The sequence below is a fragment of the Cricetulus griseus genome, chromosome 2, assembly GCF_003668045.3.
Source record: "Cricetulus griseus strain 17A/GY chromosome 2, alternate assembly CriGri-PICRH-1.0, whole genome shotgun sequence".
NCBI classification, from domain to species: Eukaryota; Metazoa; Chordata; class Mammalia; order Rodentia; family Cricetidae; genus Cricetulus; species Cricetulus griseus.
The window spans coordinates 133074596-133092180 of NC_048595.1; the positions used below are offsets into that span (position 1 = coordinate 133074596).

At 37.5% G+C, this 17585-nt stretch overlaps 1 protein-coding gene and 1 non-coding gene across 2 annotated transcripts; one reads left to right on the top strand and one right to left on the bottom strand.

The window, feature by feature from the left end:
• The first annotated feature begins 342 nt into the window (after positions 1-342).
• LOC100758319 (solute carrier family 7 member 13) lies at positions 343-16105 on the top strand. Its single transcript, XM_027403576.2, has 4 exons — positions 343-1027; positions 5691-5822; positions 12523-12884; positions 15371-16105. The coding sequence occupies exons 1-4, from the start codon at positions 343-345 to the stop codon at positions 15623-15625; spliced, it is 1434 nt and encodes a 477-aa protein (XP_027259377.1). The 3' UTR covers positions 15626-16105.
• Positions 8290-8396, bottom strand: LOC113831039. Its single transcript, XR_003482964.1, has one exon. It is a non-coding gene; the product is annotated as a U6 spliceosomal RNA (small nuclear RNA).
• Positions 16106-17585: the final 1480 nt, after the last annotated feature.

Sequence of the window (17585 nt, forward strand, 5' to 3'; positions counted from 1 at the left end):
CTAGGATGTGGTGGACCCAACATAGCCAATTTTTTTTGCAACTTTAACAAGAAAGCTTTTTATTCCCATTTCCAAAACTTTGGCTTCTTTAAAACTCCTTTTGATTGAATTCCTTATTCTGACAATTATTAAAAGAAGGATCAAACTAAACCCTTACTGGTGATATTTTTTGTTTCATTGAAATGTGTCACAGTTACTTTGTTAATTATTGAAAATAGACCTATATTTAATGGAAGTGGAACAAAAAAGACAGAACAATTGTATTTCAGAGCATCCATGAACCTATAGGCAGAAATATTGACGAACTGTAGCTTAGTGAATGTACATTTTTTCTCAGTGGCAATGGATACAGAGAAGAAAATACAGCTTAAGAGAGAACTAGGATATTTCTGGGGGGTCAATTTTCTAATTATTAATATAATTGGTGCAGGAATTTTTATATCTCCTAAGGGGGTGCTTGAGTACTCTTGCATGAATGTGGGAGTCTCCTTGTGTATTTGGGCTGCTTGTGCTGTGCTGTCCATGACCAGTTCCCTCTGCTCTGCAGAGATAGGGATAGCCTTCCCATACAGTGGGGCTCACTACTATTTTATCAAGAGATGCTTTGGCTCCTCGATTGCATTCCTGAGACTTTGGACATCCTTGTTTACGGGCGCAGGTGTAGTTGCTAGCCAAGCTCTGCTACTCGCTGAGTATGGCATTCAGCCTTTCTATCCCAGCTGCTCTGCCCCGAGTCTACCAAAGAAATGTCTGGCCCTGGCGGTGCTGTGGATTGTGGGAATTCTGAATTCTCGTGGTGTGAAAGAGATGTCATGGCTTCAGACAGTGAGCACAGTGCTGAAGATGTGCATACTCGGCTTCATTTCCCTCAGTGGAGTGTTCATGCTGGTGAGAGGGAAGAAGGAGAATGTGAGAAGACTTGAGAATGCTTTTGATGCGGAGTTTCCAGAGATCTCTCAGATTATAGAAGCTGTCTTCCAGGGATACTTTGCGTTTTCGGGCGGGGGATGCTTTACATATGTAGCAGGTAACTATCAATCTTCTGGGGAAAAAGTCAGGTCATGGCTGATATAGTGCATGTATGAAATGAACATCTTTCATTGTGTATTGACTATCAGATTAAACAATTCAATGAACTTCAACTTTGACTTCTTAAATCACCTACTCTTAATTCTTCTCCATATTCAAGCTGTCTCAAACGTCTATGAAAACAATCAAAAAACGTCTCCTTTTCATTCTTTTCCCCCTGGGTCCTGAAGTATAAGACCTCTGATTAATGTAGTTTTCTTTCTGTTAATGCATGTATGCTCAGATTGTGGAAACAATTCCCTCCTGTGAAACCGTGGATCCAGGAATGATGTAAAACCAGACTGTGTTGGTGATGTGAGTGGGATATAGTGTAGGCTCATCACTATTTCTGTTTATTTATCTTAGAATCATGTTTTCTGTTCCTATTATGACATTTTCTGCTTTCATGCATGAATGTATTTTTAAAGGTTCATATAAATAAATCAATTGGTAGATGGGGTGGGGACATAGCTCAGTAGTAAAGCATTTGTGTAGCTTGCTTGAGGCCCAAGATCTGATTTTCTTGGCACAGGACAAAAACAAAACAAAATGTTTAGGATTATTCCCAGTACCAGTGGTCACAGGAGTGCGAGAGGCTTCCTTCTCCTCAGCCCTCAGCCTGATCCTCCTGGGCACATGAAGTGGACCAGCTCCTGCAGCTTAAAGACCTCTTGTTTACCATGGAAGTGCAGCACTGCTGTAGCAGTGTCTTGTGGGGTATTGCTTCCTTGCTTACTCAGAGCAGAACATCAGGGCCTGGACTTTGCTTTGCACTTTCACTGGGCTTTTTAGGGTTTTTAAACACAAGAAACTTCTAGTTGTCTTGATGGCTCCCAGGCAAGATTTAATACCTTCCACTTGAATAACTGCTTCTTCTCTTTTCATTTGCAAATTGACCTCCATCCTTGAACTCTGCACTCTTCCCTTCCTAGCGCCAGGATCTCTTCACATTCAGTTATGTTTCTCCCCCCTCAACTTAAATGCTACTTTACAAACTCTCTTTTTTTTATTTTAATTAGAAAGAAAAATATTTTACATGTCAATCCCAGGTGCCTCTTCTCCCCTCTGTCCCTGCCCCCCTCCCCAACTAACACCCTACCTATCCCATACCCTTCTGCTTCCCAGGGAGGGTGAGGCCTTCCACAGGGGGTTTTCAAAGTCTGTCTTATTCTTTGGGATAGGGCCTAGGCCAACCCCCTTGTATCTAGGCTCAGGGAGTATCCTTTCAGGTGGAATGGGCTCCCAAAGTTCATTGCTATGCTAGGGATAAGTACTGATCCACTACAAGAGGTCCCTTAGATTTCTAAGGTCTCCTCACTGACACCCACATTCAGGGGGTTTGGATCAGTCCCATGCTGGTTTCCCAGCTATCAGTCTGGGGACCAAGGGCTCTCCCTTGTTCAGATCAGCTCAAACTCTCCTTTTAGTTTAATATAATGGACTTGAGTCTTGAATAAAACCTCCCTTTAATTTCATGGATTCTCTCCCTGATTCCTGATTCCTGACCATAGCAAGTATTTTTTCCTACCTACACTTTGTCTTTTAATCTCTAAAATGGTTATCATGTCTTAAGATCAGTATACTTCTTTGTCTTCAAAACAAATAATTACATATGGTATTTAACACTGGCCATAAAGAAACAATGCTTTTACTGTGTAATTTCAGTAGAAGAAAAGGTCAGTTTTAATTGTTACTAACTACAACAGACTAGCAATTTGAATACAATAAACCCTTCCCAGCCATAGAGAAATAGGAATGAAAACCAGAAACAAAGGGCTCATGTAATGCACTGCAGGAAATCGTGGGTGATCACAAAACTGCTTTCATTTGATGGTTATGGCCTTGATGATGGATGAGAATATTAAGGCAAGTGCACAAAGGAAGAACAAAGGGTTGGGGGTGGACAACTAGATGATATCAGCTTTCCTGCAGTAGGTAAGAAAAGTAGATCTAGTGAGAAAGCTGAATAAGTGTAAAGCATCATAAAGATAAGTTCCCATGTCTTTCCCAAAGAAGGCTCTATCTACAAAGTTAAATATTCCAGAAGGTGAGGAGTCTGAGAAAAGATCAGAAGGTGCTTTCTTGGTTAAGTGAGATATTGATGAGCTTTGTAGATAAAAGTTACTGTATACTGGGCTAAAAAGCAAGAAACAGAAAAGAAGGCTGGGATAGTGCTCCTAAAGTTTGCTCCTGAAGTGAGTCTCTCTCACTATGTGAGTGAGTGTATGTGTGTGTGTGGGGGGCGTGTGTGTGTGTGTGTGTGTGTGTGTGTGTGTGTGTGTGTGTGTGTGTGAGAGAGAGAGAGAGAGAGAGAGAGAGAGAGAGAGAGAGAGACAGTGCAGTCCACACATGTCTCAGATGAGAGGTATTTAAAGCAAATTTTATCTTGTTCTGGTGTTGAAGATGCTTCATTGTTATGTAATTATCTCTGCTTAAGAAAGATCTATAACATTTGACAATCTGTAAACTAATATAGACTGCCTTTCAAACAACTGATGGTAAACAAAAGGCTGTGGGACTTTCAGTATGTCCTGTCTCTGCACTCCATAAAACTAGGTAAGGTGTGTCATGCCTCTAATCCTATCACTTGGAAGGTTGAAGAAGAGTATCAGGAGGTCAAAGCCAGTTTGACAGTCTCATAAGCAAAACCAAACCAAACCAAACCAAAAATCATGTACCTCTTCCCTGGCAAGTTAGTAGTTAGGATTTGGCACTCTTTCAATGTGTGCTGCAGTAGTTAATTTACTAATAAAATTTAAGACTTCTGAATAGCATTTTTACTTACAAAATGTGATTTATCAGCATCTGATAAATAGTGTCAGAACAACTTGTCTTTCACTATCAAGGCCCAAGGATATTCACTGCCTGTCTGGATGTTATTATAAACTGTCATAATAATAATCTCTTATTATATTAGCCTCATATAAATTAAATTCTAATCTCTGTCACCTTTCTACAAACCAAATACATATTGAGAATAAGTAGAAGGCCTAGGAGAAAGTGTATCTAATTTAAAGAGTTGCCCTCTTTCTGGTCCCAAAGGCTTAACTAATAACCAAAGGTATTAACAACAGCCTGTGAATGGGGGGCACAGGTGTGTGCTGGGCATCAAATATTGTCCTTGCATATGTTAGGCAAGTGTTCTACCATTGAGATATAATCTATCCTAACAATACCATTTTTTTAAAGACACTGGGAGTGGAAATTTATTGTCTCATCATTTTTTCCTGTGGTGGCTGAATAAGAATGGTCCCCATAGGTTCATATATTTGAATTCTTACCAGCACTTGGAACTGATTGAAAGGATTAGAATGATGAGAAGGTGTAGTCTTGTTTGAGGAAGTATATCTAGTTGGCTTTGAGGTTTCAAAAGCCCATTCTAGGTCCAGTCTCCTTGCCTTCTCCCTGTTCCTCTTCCTTCCCTTCTCTCACTCCCTGCCAATCAGGATGTAAAGCTCTCAGTAATTGCTCTAGCACCATGCCTGTCTATAATCCACCATGCTCCCTGACGATGAGAAGGAATAGACCCTCCCAAACTGTAAACAAGCCCCCAAATAAATGCTTTTCTTTGGAAGATGTTTGCTGGTCAAGGTTCTTTCTTTACAGCAAAGAAAAGTGACTAAGACACTTCTAATATAGAGCTTAATAATATGACATCCCAATAGCCATAGTTGCCAAAGCCCACAAGCAGTTAGTGGCAGGAAGGGTTACAATTAAATCTCGTTTTATGCTTCATCATTTCCTGTCTGTTAGCTCCATGCTAGACAAGCACTTGATTAGTGAGTCACATCTCCAATGTTGCTTGTTTGTTTGCTTTTTCTTTTCTGAATAAAAGGATAATTTAATCACTTAAATTTATATGATTAAAAATCATATAAAACACACAGGGAAACTGACTCCTTAACCTTTTTCAGTACTTGCCTTAACATATTCATGAGGTGATCTTGCTGGACAGGGATTTTCCTCTCTTACTTTCTCAGAGGTAATGGTTTTGCTGAGTTCTGAAGGAGAAGCAGTGGCCAAGTTGGCAGCTAAGACATAATTAACACTTCACACAAAAGAACAGAGACTTTAGCAAGAAGGGGAATGGTATGTTTTTAAAAGGCCAGGCTACGGATTATCAGAAATAGTAAAGAATGTCCATCAAACTGTCACATGACCTGTCCCTATAGCAAGTGTTTCTGCTCGTAAAGTCACTTACCATACTCATGATTTTCACTTTTGTCTATGTGATTGACTAATGTGGAGCTCCTCTTCTTGGGGTAAAATCTCATAAAGTTTCTGTTCAACATTATATTCCTAGTATTTAAATGCAGAGCCTACTTCCTATTCAACTCATGGTGTTCTAATAACAGGGTGGTGAGAGTTTGATTTGGTTTAGAAAGGAGATTCATTTCAAGATTGGGGAAGGTTGCAAATGGAACAGGCAGTGTGAGCCCAGACTCTTGTGTCATAAAAAATTGATCAATGTGCAGCAGTTTGTCTCTGAGTGGGTGTGGGTGTGGTAGCAGAGTGAACGGAAAGAATGTAGTCCAATACTTGACACATGTACAATTTTAAAGATAAGTTTAAGAAATAATATTTTCCCAAGTCTTCTGATATTGTTCTTTTATGCATTATAGGGGAGCTGAAGAAACCCAACAAAACAATTCCTAGATGCATATTTACAGCGCTGCCTCTAGTAACGGTGGTGTATTTACTGGCTAACATTTCCTACATGACGGTTCTGACGCCCAGAGAAATTCTCTCTTCAGGTTTGTACACAAATAGCAAAACAGTAAATAAAATACAGTCCTTTCAGTATGGTTAACACCACCATTCAGGATGGCTGTGCACTGGTCATTGTTAAAGACTCAATTCATGGTGTTCTAATAACAGGGTGGTGAGAGTTTGATTTGGTTTAGAAAGGAGATTCATTTCAAGAATAGCCATGCATTTTCTGACAATGTGGAAAAGGTATGTATAGTTATTTTTGTTAATGTTTGCATGATCTCAGGCATAGTGACACTACATGATCAGTAAGTAATTACATCTGATAATACTTGAAAATTCTTGATTCTCAGTAACCTATGGGACACTAATGAAGGCACATTTGAAATAAAGGACATTAACAGCTGAATGAGTAAACACTAATGCTCAGTTGATGACTGTAATTGATACCATTAATATGTAAAATACATTTTATCTTAAAAACTCCAAATTTTATACTGACAAATGATCCTAAATACATTGAGATTTTGATTAAAGTTCAAATCAAAGAATAGAGAATGAAAGACTATGACAGGGTAATGATATGTGCCTGTGATCTAAAGCCTGCTAGAGCACTTGGGAAACTGAGGCTAGAGGACATCTAATTTAGAGAGACCCTTCTCAAAAAAGATAACAAGGCATTCTCAAGGAGAAATGGACAGTCATTTAAAGAGGATAGCAGCAACAGGGGGTGAAAGGAAATTTGGGAAAAGTGTAAAACAAGGAAAAAGGAAGGCTAGCTGTTTTCTCACACCAACATCCTGCCTCAAATGATTACCTTCTGAGATAAACCTGTCACCTGCTCGATTTGGATTGAGCAGTGTGAACAACTCTTCTTGTTTTGGTGAGTATTAGAGACACTGGAGGTAAGTCTCTTTACTGACCTGGCACTATATTTATAAAGTGTTTTATATTTGTCAGGTATCATATTGTAATTTATTACATCGTATGCAGTGTACAATGGAAAAATCAAGGTGTTCAGGATTCGAAATTTCTTCAACATGACCATTTGTTTTCTTGGGGAGATTTCAAGTTGCAGGGAAGGTTTAGGATAAAAAAAACCCAATTGCCTCAGTTGCAGTTCCCTCAAGTGCTTCGTATTAGGGCTGGCAGGCACCGTGCCACAGAAGAGTTGATTCATTAAGAGTCTAGGTACCCTTGGCATGAGAGATGGCATAGAATCAGTCTTTTCTGGGAATAAACCAAATGCAACACTGAGCAAATACAGGCACTGAAACATTAACCATCTCAGCTGTGTCATGGTTCATTTATAATGTCAGCTATGTTAGTGACCAGAGCCACTGGACACTGAGTATTGAGGCCATGTTCACTAAAGCTGCCAGTGCTCTGGCTGTATTGATTATTAAAAAATTGTAAAATATTCTCTGGCTTATCACAACAATTGCAACAACTTTATAGGAAGCACAACATCTTGAGCTTGTGGGGAAAATCCAGGAAGCTTATAATTGTTATTTGTAATTTGTTTTTTGTCATTGCCCTTTTCAGGCTTATAGTTTTCAGACTTCATTTAAAACCTGAAATATTACCTTAAAATTTTGATATATGTACTACATTAGATACTCAAGTTGAGAAAATAATCAGAACTACATATAAAAATATACATTTAGGGAAGGCCATTGTATCATCATCAGTTATGGTAGCACAAAATTAAAGATCACCAAAATGTGCAATAAGTTTGAAATAAATAACTCAGCTAAGTCCATATAATAGACTATTCTGGGGTCTTGTTTAAAAAAGTCCAAGTTGCATTTCTGTATACATTTTGTGTGTGCATGTGTGCCTTGTTGTATATATGGAGGTCAGAAGACAACTTTCAGGAGTTGGTTCTCTCCTACCATGTGAGTTTCAGGGATAGAACTCAGATCTTCAGGTGTGACAGCAAGCATCTTTCCCTGCAGAGCCCCATACTGGCTCTATTCTGAGTTTTTTAGAAGGTCATATTGTTGCTGGACACTTAAGAGGAAAATGGTTATGATGTGTTAATGATGGAAAAAGTTCTTCATTTTCATGCAAAACTGAGAAGAACCAATGAACAACGGTACTCAGCTGGGATGAGGGTGTGAGTGATTTTTTTTTTTTTTTTTGCTTTATGGGGGTGCATGATTTATATAACTCCAGACAGAGATGGTTACAAACAAGAGACATGCTAACTCATATTCTTATGAGTTAGGAAAGGTGGGAGGCATGTTTTCATATAGAAACCAATCAAGCATACAGAAATATGTGTAAGTTTTCCAAAGGAGTATGACATTTTTATAATATGATGTTACATTTTATTTGAGGCGCATTGGAAGTGGTATTGTATGTGGATTTACCCTGATTTTTCTTCTGGGTTTTCGTAAAGTGGGATTATCTATTGTTTATGTTTATGTGAGTGTAGTTAATTTCCTTAGGTTGGAGTTTTCCTTCCAGTACTTTCTGTAGGGCTGGATTAGTGGTTACATATTGTTTAAAAATATGGAACGCTTCACAAATTTTTGTGTCATCCTTGTGCAGGGGCTGTGCTAATCTTCTCTGTATTGTTCCAATTTTAGTATATGTGCTCCCGAAGCAAGCACTTGAGGCTCATTGGAATCAACCATAATAGTAGCTTCTGTGGTTTATATAGAAAAGAGCACAGATAGTCACATGTAAAGTACGTAATCTGTAGATGTCAGATCTCTGTCCTGTTTCCAATTTATTGTTAATAAATTCCAACAACAGTTATTGTTCCCTTATGATAAAAGTTCTTAAGCTGGATGCACACGTCTTTAATTCCATCCCTTTTGAGGCAGAGACAGTTGGATCTCTGTGAGTTGGAGGGAGGCCTGTGTAGTCTACAGTCAACATTCCAAGTTCCAGGAGAGCCAGAGCTACATAGAGACCCTGTCTCAAAATCAAACAAAAAAACACAAATAAAACACTAACAAAAAAGTCTTGATTGTGAAAGCTGTATACATGAGAAAAGAAGGGTGTTCTCTTTAGAATTTGGAGTGTGAAAATAGTGTGGTAAGGATTCCTAGCTCCAACATTTTGAATCTGAAGACCAGAGTTCCAGAAACCCTGCTGACAGGGTGTTCACAGAGTGCTCACATGGTATTCTAGAAGTTTCTGAGCCACACTTACAATAGGGCAAGATAATCTAAATGGTTAAGAAGTGATGTGGAAATAGATGTTAAGAAAGTTTCCTTGTTCAGACAGCCTACAGGAAGTTTGTCTCAAATACTTAGGTGCATGAAGAAATTTTTATTGTAAGTGGAAATTTTCCAGTTAGTTACTCATAAATAGATATAATCATTTTTGGATGATAATTTTGTAGTATTTCTCTTATTCAAAAAATACATACTTAGCTGGGAGGTGGTGGTGCATGCCTTTAATGCCAGCACTCAGGAGGCAGAGGCAGGCGGATCTCTGAGTTCAAGACCAGCCTGGTCTACAAGAGCTAGTTCCAGGACAGCCTCCAAAGTCACAGAGAAACCCTGCCTCGAAAAACAAAAACAAACAAACAAAAATACATACTTATGGGCCAGTGAAATGGCTCAGTGGATAACGCACTTGCTGTGAAACCCTGATGACATGAGCTGGAACCCAGTGGAAGAAGAGAACTGACTCTTGAACAGAAAGTTGTCTTCTGAGACGCTCTCTCTCTCTCTCTCTCTCTCTCTCTCTGTCTCCACATACAATAATATATAAACAAAAATTTAGAAATAAAGAATTGTATGCTCACAAATCCTACTTCTAAGAATGTACTTTGAAAAGAAGTATTTAAACATTAAGAATTGAAGCCAGCCATGGCTGATCTACATAGGTCGTTCCAGGCCAGCCAGAGCTACATGGTCAGACCCTGTCTCAAGATTAAAATAAATAAATAAAAATAAAGAACTTGCATGAGGAATTTTTGATATCTTAAAATAATTTCTTGTTATGGTCAGCAAGGGATATCATGCATTAAATTATTTCACATTATGTTTTATGAGTGTTTTTTATTAAAGTACATTTTTCTTTTGGGGGGGCGGGGGTAGAATCTTGCTTGGAACTTCAGTCTTCATTTCAGCCTTCCTATTACAGAAGTTGCCATGAAGCTCAGCTTTAGAGCACATTTTCCATTAATAAAAAATTGAAAACAGTTCACAAATCCATCAATACAGAGCAAGTAGATAATTTACAGGCATATAACAGTACTGAGAAGTAACTACAGTAATTGTATGGATGCATGTGTATTAATATGACCAAGATAGACCAGAAAATGAGAAAAAGCAAACATAAGCATTCAATCACAAAAGCACCTCCACACCCACACATGTGCACACACAGAACTCAAGCATACAATCCTCATAGACTGATATGGGTAATTATAGAGAAATTCTGAAAAGGAAACAGACAGATGTTAGCTGTGTTTACATTTGGGACACGTGAATGAAAACGTGGGGAGGAAAAGGACTTTTGGACTTTGTAGGCTTCAGTGTTGTTCATTTTATGTTTTTACCATATATATATATATATATATATATCCATATATATGTATATATACACAAAATGTAAATATATTGCATATATAGTAGAACTTTAAATAAAAACATAGAAATTAGAAAGAAGGAGACAAAAACAACTTGTAGAATAGAACTAAAGACCATGCAGGAATATTACATTTAATTTTTGAGACACAGTGTGGGACGAGCTGCATGGTCTTTCTCAGGATTGTAGACTGTCTGCCAAGATGCCGAAGATTTCCTGTGCAGTATGGGATGGAAGTATTTCAATTTCAAAACATATCTGAAAGTATGCAGTGTGTGGAGGGCTGGGTGTCCAACAAGACTTTATTTGCAATAAGTAAGAATTGCAATGGAATATTTTTTCCTTTTTTATTAATTTATTTTTTATATTCCAATCCCATTTCCACCTCCCTCCTTTCCTCCCACTCTCTCCACTCTCCCCTCCTCCCATCTGCTCCATGGAGAGGGTAAAGCTTCCCATAGAAAATCTACTAAGTCTGTCCCATCAGCAATGGTATATTTAAGTAACACACAATGTTGTAGAATAACACGAGAAAGGTGATGTGACAGGCAGGACTATTTAAAATGGATTAATAAGTGAGCATGGTACCACATGCATCATGTGATTCCATCATTTAGAAGCCAAAACAAGAGGATTGTATAGTTGAAGCCAGCCTGGGGTATGCAGAAAATCTAATTTCTAAGCTAACAAACATTGGTTAGGAATTAAAATCTTGCTGGACATCTTTAAACCTAGCACATGGGAGGCAAAGGCAGGCAGATCCCTGAGTTTGAGGCCAGCCTATTCTATAGAGCCAGTTCCAGAACAGCAAGGGGGCAGACAGAGAAACTCTGTATCAACAAAATAAATTAAGATCTTAAGGAGAAGAACCATTGCTGATATTTTAATTTGGTTATATTAGAAAAGTCTTATGTTACATATCAGAATACTCATTTATTGGTGACTCATTCAGAAAACAGCTACCTGTGGACACTGTTATGAGCTCAGAGTACACCTACCTCTCAGGGACATTAAGCTCTGCTCACTTCACTGAAAACAACTTTGGGATGGAATGATCTGCCTAACCATATATTTTCATAGTACAAATTGGACTCAAAAGAATTTCCATAGATGACTGGCATTTTTGTCTATTGATGATTTCTTTAAACTATGTTTTCTTCATTCTTTGGGATTTTAATACATGTATGCAATATATTTTGATCATGTCCACACCTTCATTTTCCTCCATATTCCTTTGGATTCAATCTATTGTTTTTTTTAAATATTGACTGGCATACTATGTTAGTGTTTATAACATATTTTTGGCTTTAAAATACAAATAACAACTCCAGAATATGCTCTAATGTTTTCCTTAATGCAAGGTTTCTGAATTTCAACACCATCAACATTTTGGACCACTTTGTTTCGGAGTCCTCAGTTTGAACTCAGTCTCACATACAATGGGCAGGTGCTTTGCTATTGATCTATAGTCCAATTCCTGGATTTCAAAGTTCATTGAAAGTGTCCTGGGTATCACAAGATGCTTATCAGCATCTCTGGCTGCTATCCACTAGGATGCCAGCAGCAAACTGCTGTCTCTTCAGTTATGGGAAATCAGATAATTCTCCTGACCCCTGAAGAGCAATGTAACCTCTATTTGAGAACCATTGGTCTACAGCTTAGAAAAGTCATAAGCATCAGAAATGTTTTTCATCTGGGTGTAGTTTATGTTCATTTTTTAAAAATTTTATATCATGCTATGATTTGGGTAAGTGTTATAAGCTGTCAGTAATGCTATGTTTTGCTTTTCTGACACTGACTAAATCTATCAGCATTCCAGCTAGTTTTCAGTTCTTCACTCAATACAACTAATTCATTTCTCAAGTATTTATTGAAAACTTACTATTATAAAGTCTGTTAGTGAGTAAATTACTGATGTTGTAGAAGAGATAAGAGGGGCTTTTGCCTTCAAAAAGTTCCTGGTCTTTTGAGGAAGACTAAAATCAATCATCCAAGATGCGGGCTGATGAAATGAAATGGGCACAAACCTAAGAAATTACCTAAATGTGAAAAAGGAAATAACGGAGGTTAAATTCCCTTCATAGATTTTTTAAAAAAGATTTTGTATAAAGGTTTATCATTAGATTCTCCCCCTCTTTCCTTCCCCCTCTCTCTAACACACCCTTTTTTGTTTATATTTTTTCTCTGTAGATGCTGTGGCTATCACATGGACTGACAGAGTAATCCCCCAATTAACATGGACTGTTCCTTTTGCTATTTCTGCCTCTTTGTTTAGCAACCTTGTGGTTAATGTACTTGAGTCAGCAAGAGTTTCATTTATTGCAAGCGAGCAAGGCCAGCTGCCCTTGATGTTTAGTACCCTTAATGTTCACTCATCCCCTTTCATAGCTGTGCTTCTAATCGTCAGTATGGGATCCATTGTAATTGTCTTAACAAACTTAATTCAACTGATAAACTATCTCTATTTTGCTGTTTCCATTTGGACTCTGTTATCCATGATAGGAATCCTGAAATTGAGGTACCAGGAGCCCAATCTACACAGACCTTATAAGGTAAATGTGGCCTGGGTAAATTTGCTTTATATGAAATAATCTTTATGATTGTATTTGAGGAATATATTCAGAATATCTCCAAGCCAAAATGTTACTACTCAGTAAACTGAGAAACTAATACAGGCAATCTGGTCTTCATTTTCACTCTGTTCGTGGTGAATAGGCTTTACTCAATACAAAATCTCTTAGGTTCGATCTAAGGATTTGTTAATGAGAAAGGCAGAAGTTTTCAGATGGTGGGGCTGATCATTGAGAGTCATTTGACCTTGAGGTCACTTGGTTTACTTGTGTAGCTATTTACACATGTTGTATTTTCTACAGTAAGGGCAGATTTAGCAAATGATAAGTAAAGCCAAATAATGAATGGTATTTACTGTTCTGAAATATCAGCTCATTTTGATCTTAGAAAGATTCCTTCCCTTCAACCTTATTACTTCTTATTATCAAACACTGTATTATTTTTATGGAAACTTGCTGCTAGTCAAGGGGAGAAAATATGTCATGTAATAGGAGAGCATTCTTTCATAATACAAAAGGTAATAAGCAAAAACTCGGGAGCATGAGGATATTATTGGGGGAGAGAGCCTAGGTGGATAATGGAATAGTCTTGATTGGCTGGTAGCACGGCCAAATACAATATCACCCATCCCATTATATCAATATACAGCACAGAATGAAACCCAGGTTCAAATCTCCTCAGTCTCTTTAGGGTGTTAGACTCTCACTCAGTATCAAATATAAGAACCTAGGAAGAAAGAAAGGAACCATCAATTATTATCATCAGTCTCATCAGCAATGTTGTTGATTTATTTACCACTATCTTCTTTTTACTCTTCCCTTCTGCTTCTTCCATTCAGCTATCACTTAACTCTTGAATATTTGAGAACTCGTGTGATTATATTTCAAGCACCTACGTAGGTTCTCTTCTCTGAGTACAGAAAGAAATGAGACTTGGCTCCCAAGTATAGGCAAGTTATCATCTATCTGGACACTCAGTGAATGCTAATTGATGCACTGACAGTGACACCCAGAGGAAAACTAGAGGAGCCCCAGGTGTATCTAGTGTATGGTTGATGCCCATGTGTTCCTTGGAAGCCCCACCTTGGGATGTCCTCGTTTCCTATTTTAAGTCTGTATCTATTATAATCATTTGCGTCTTTGCTGTTTTCTGACTCACACTTATATCACTGACTAGGTAAATTAGGAAAAAGAATCATTGGTACACTGAGAAATACAAGATAATCATTATAGTTTAGGCTCGTCTAGTTCCTTAGTGTCTTTTCTAAGCTTCCTCTTGTTTCATGGCTGACCTTCAATTTGTTCATATCTACAATGGACACAGTCAATACCTGCTTCCTAAGAATATTAGGTGGATTATATAAGTAAAGGCATACAAAAATCCAGGGTATGGCATTAACAGCTATTGTTATACTATTATTCAACTTACATGTCCTTAAAAAATGAAGGAAAGGGCAACCTTAAGCACAGATAGTTAAATATTTTTTTTCCATCAGGAGTGTTTATATCCTTCACTCAATTATTTGATAAAAATTTGAGCTATGAGATAGTGAGTTATCTTTCTTAAGGGCCTTTAAACAATTAAGAAGAGACTGTTATTTAAGACTCAAATGAATGAACTTCTTATTAAAAGTCTCATAATTTCAACTAGGTATTAGTATACAATTATGGTATAGATTCGTGTTTTCTTTAGAAAACATCTCAAAATTGATTGCCTAGAGCCAGGTGGTATATGCCTATAATTAAACTTAATTTATAGGCTTTTGGGAGATTGAAGCAGAAAAATGATGAATTCAATGCCAACCTGAGCTACTTAGTGGGACTCTCAAGAGAAACAAACAAACAACAAATGAATGAACAAAAACCAAGGATAATGTAGCGACGTTAAGTGTGGGATGTTTATATTTCTAACACAATCCAGGTACCGAGGATAAATCCTTAATATTTTGTCAAAAGAAATAGAATTATTTCAGATGAAGGATATTTTTGTCTTGATATATTCCTTTCTTAATCTGTGATTATTAGGATTATTAGGATTATTAATCCTAATATTTAACTATTGATATTAACTTGATTGACAGAGGATAAAGTAGTTTTTCTCTTGATTTGCTTACTGATTTGAAATATTTTCTATGGAAGATTGTCAGGACCCCCAACAGGCTCAGAAACTGAATAAGTTCATGCCTGCAGAAGGTCATAATAATCAGTGTATGTTTACAACCATGTCCACTCATGAGGAGTCAAAGCTAGATTCTCATCCCCTCCAACCAACAGTTTCTCTGATGAGAGCTTCTAGCATTTCCTTTTATTGTAGCATTGTGAGTCCTGAGCACACTGATCTAACTCAAACATTTGCTTAGCCTATTTCCTATCACCAGTGTCATATTATTTTTACTTGCATGTACATTCAGTTGTCACACATGAAAATCCACATCTAATTACTTTCTCTAATTTTTTAATCTTTTCAGGTGTTTTTGCCATTCTTATTCATAACAATGGCCATCAGCCTGTGCTTGGTCTTGATTCCCCTGGTCAAGTCTCCAAAGATGCATTATATTTATGTGCTCCTCTTCCTTCTCAGTGGACTGCTGTTTTATGTGCCACTGATACGGTATAAAGTGAAGTTGGTTTGGTTTGAGAAGTTGACTTGCTATCTGCAATTACTGTTTAATATTTGCATCCCTGATGCATCTGATGAGCAAATGTCAGAAGTAGGAAATTGAAAAATAATAACTCTTTATAACCATACCATGTTCCAGATAAAGGTTAAATATAGGCTAGAATAATGATGGCAATTCTTGAAACTGAGTTGGTGTATAGAAAAATACCCAGGAAGTTCTTGGTTTTAAAATGACAAAGAAAGAGGTTGGAAAGAAGGATCTGCTGTTAAGGGTATCAGTCACTCTTCCAGAGGACTGAGATCCAATTCTCAGCCTCCACATGGAAGTTCCCAACTATCTGTAACTTTGGTCACAGGGGATCCAATGCCCTCTTCCGGATTTTGCAGGCACTTCATCCATATGGTGGCCAGACATGCATGTATGTAAAACAACATGCACAAAAGGAAAGACAGAAAAGAAGGTGTTACACATAACTAAACTTCTGTTTTAATAAAAAGTAAAATTACTAGTTCATGTAGCTTCATATATTTATGATGTTTTTCTCATCTTCTGTTTATATCACCAATTTCCTACTGAATATGTTCTTATAATAAATGTTAATGGTTGAAAATAAAGAAAAATCTGTCACTTTTTTGACTGTTCTCACTGTGTAGCCCATGGTGGCTTGAACTGCTTGCAGCATTCCTGTTGTCTCAGCCTCCCTAGTACTGAACTGACAGCTAGAGCCATTGCTTCTGTTCCTGCCTTACTTCCTCAACAATGGGCTATGATCTGTAAGTTAAGATAAACCCCTTTTTTCTCCAGGTTGGTTTTGTTCAGTTTTTATCACAGCAACAGAAAAACAAACTAGTATAGACAAATTTACCAAGTTTCTCACCTTCAAACCAAAAGTGCTACAACTAGTCAAAGTGGTCAAATGAAGTGTTCATAGGGTCTGTGTTAGTTACCTTTTCTGTTGTTGCGATAAAATACTCTGAAGTATTGAAGGGAGAAAGGGTCTATTTTTACTATAATGACAGAAAAGCAAGGCTAATTTGGTTAAGAAGACATGGTAGTAGGCAAGGAAGGCATGGTGGAAGGAGCAAGATACTGGCTGTTGTAGTCTGCTGTCCAGGAAGCAGAATGTGACTAGAAGCTAGGTTGTGATTGGAGGTGGAGTTTTTCTTTTGCCTGACCACCTGGTAACAAATAAACACACACTTATATTAATTACGCTGACCAATAACTCAGGCTTATGAGTAACTAGCTCTTACATTTAAATTAACACATTTTTATTAATCTATATATTACTGTGTGGCTTGTGGCTTTAATTGTCCTCTAACATCTTACTTCCCCAGCACCTGTCTCATGCCTTTTCTGACTTTGACCTTCTTCTTTGCGTCCTTAGTTTGTTTTTTTCCACCTAACCTCACCCTGCCTGGCCATTAGTCAGTGAGCTTCTTTATTAAGCCAAACAGAGCATAATTTACACAGTGTACAGGAATATTCCCCAGCACCAGCTCATCCCACAAAGCCTTAAAGCTGGTTCCTAGCAGTTCACTTCATCGAGCAAGACTCTACCTTTTGAAGGTTCCACAAGGATCCCAAACAGCACTACTGGCTATGAACCAAGTTTACAAACATTTGAGACTGAAGGGCCATTTCATTTTCACACCACAACAGTGATGAAAGATAGTTCTCTTCAAAACCTATAGTCATCTGTAAATTGAACTTTACATCCTGAGTTGTATTTCTTTCTTTCTTTTTTGACTCAGTCTCACTGTGGACCCTAAGTCCTCATACTTAGAGTATTCCTGTCTCAGAGACTCAAGATCTGAGATGACAATCATAAAGCTAGTTATGAGCAGGCTTTCTTAAAATGAGAATTAAATGAAATAATAAAATGAAAAAAGTCAGTGATTCACACATTGTAAATGCCAAATGTTATATTAAAATAAAACCCCTACATTATTTTCTTTATGTTTTTTTTTTTTTTTACTAACCATACTACTATTACCCATGATTCAGGCTAAGGTGGGTATTCAAACTGGTTGCATGCAAAAAATTTTAAAAATGCTCTACA

Excerpts from the sequence above, each read along its gene's own strand:
- LOC100758319 (XM_027403576.2), top strand. The coding sequence starts at position 343 with ATGGATACAGAGAAGAAAATACAGCTTAAGAGAGAACTAGGATATTTC. Across the intron at positions 1,028-5,690 it reads ATGCTTTACATATGTAGCAG|GGGAGCTGAAGAAACCCAAC; the intron begins GTAACTATCAAT and ends TATGCATTATAG. Across the intron at positions 12,885-15,370 it reads ATCTACACAGACCTTATAAG|GTGTTTTTGCCATTCTTATT; the intron begins GTAAATGTGGCC and ends TAATCTTTTCAG.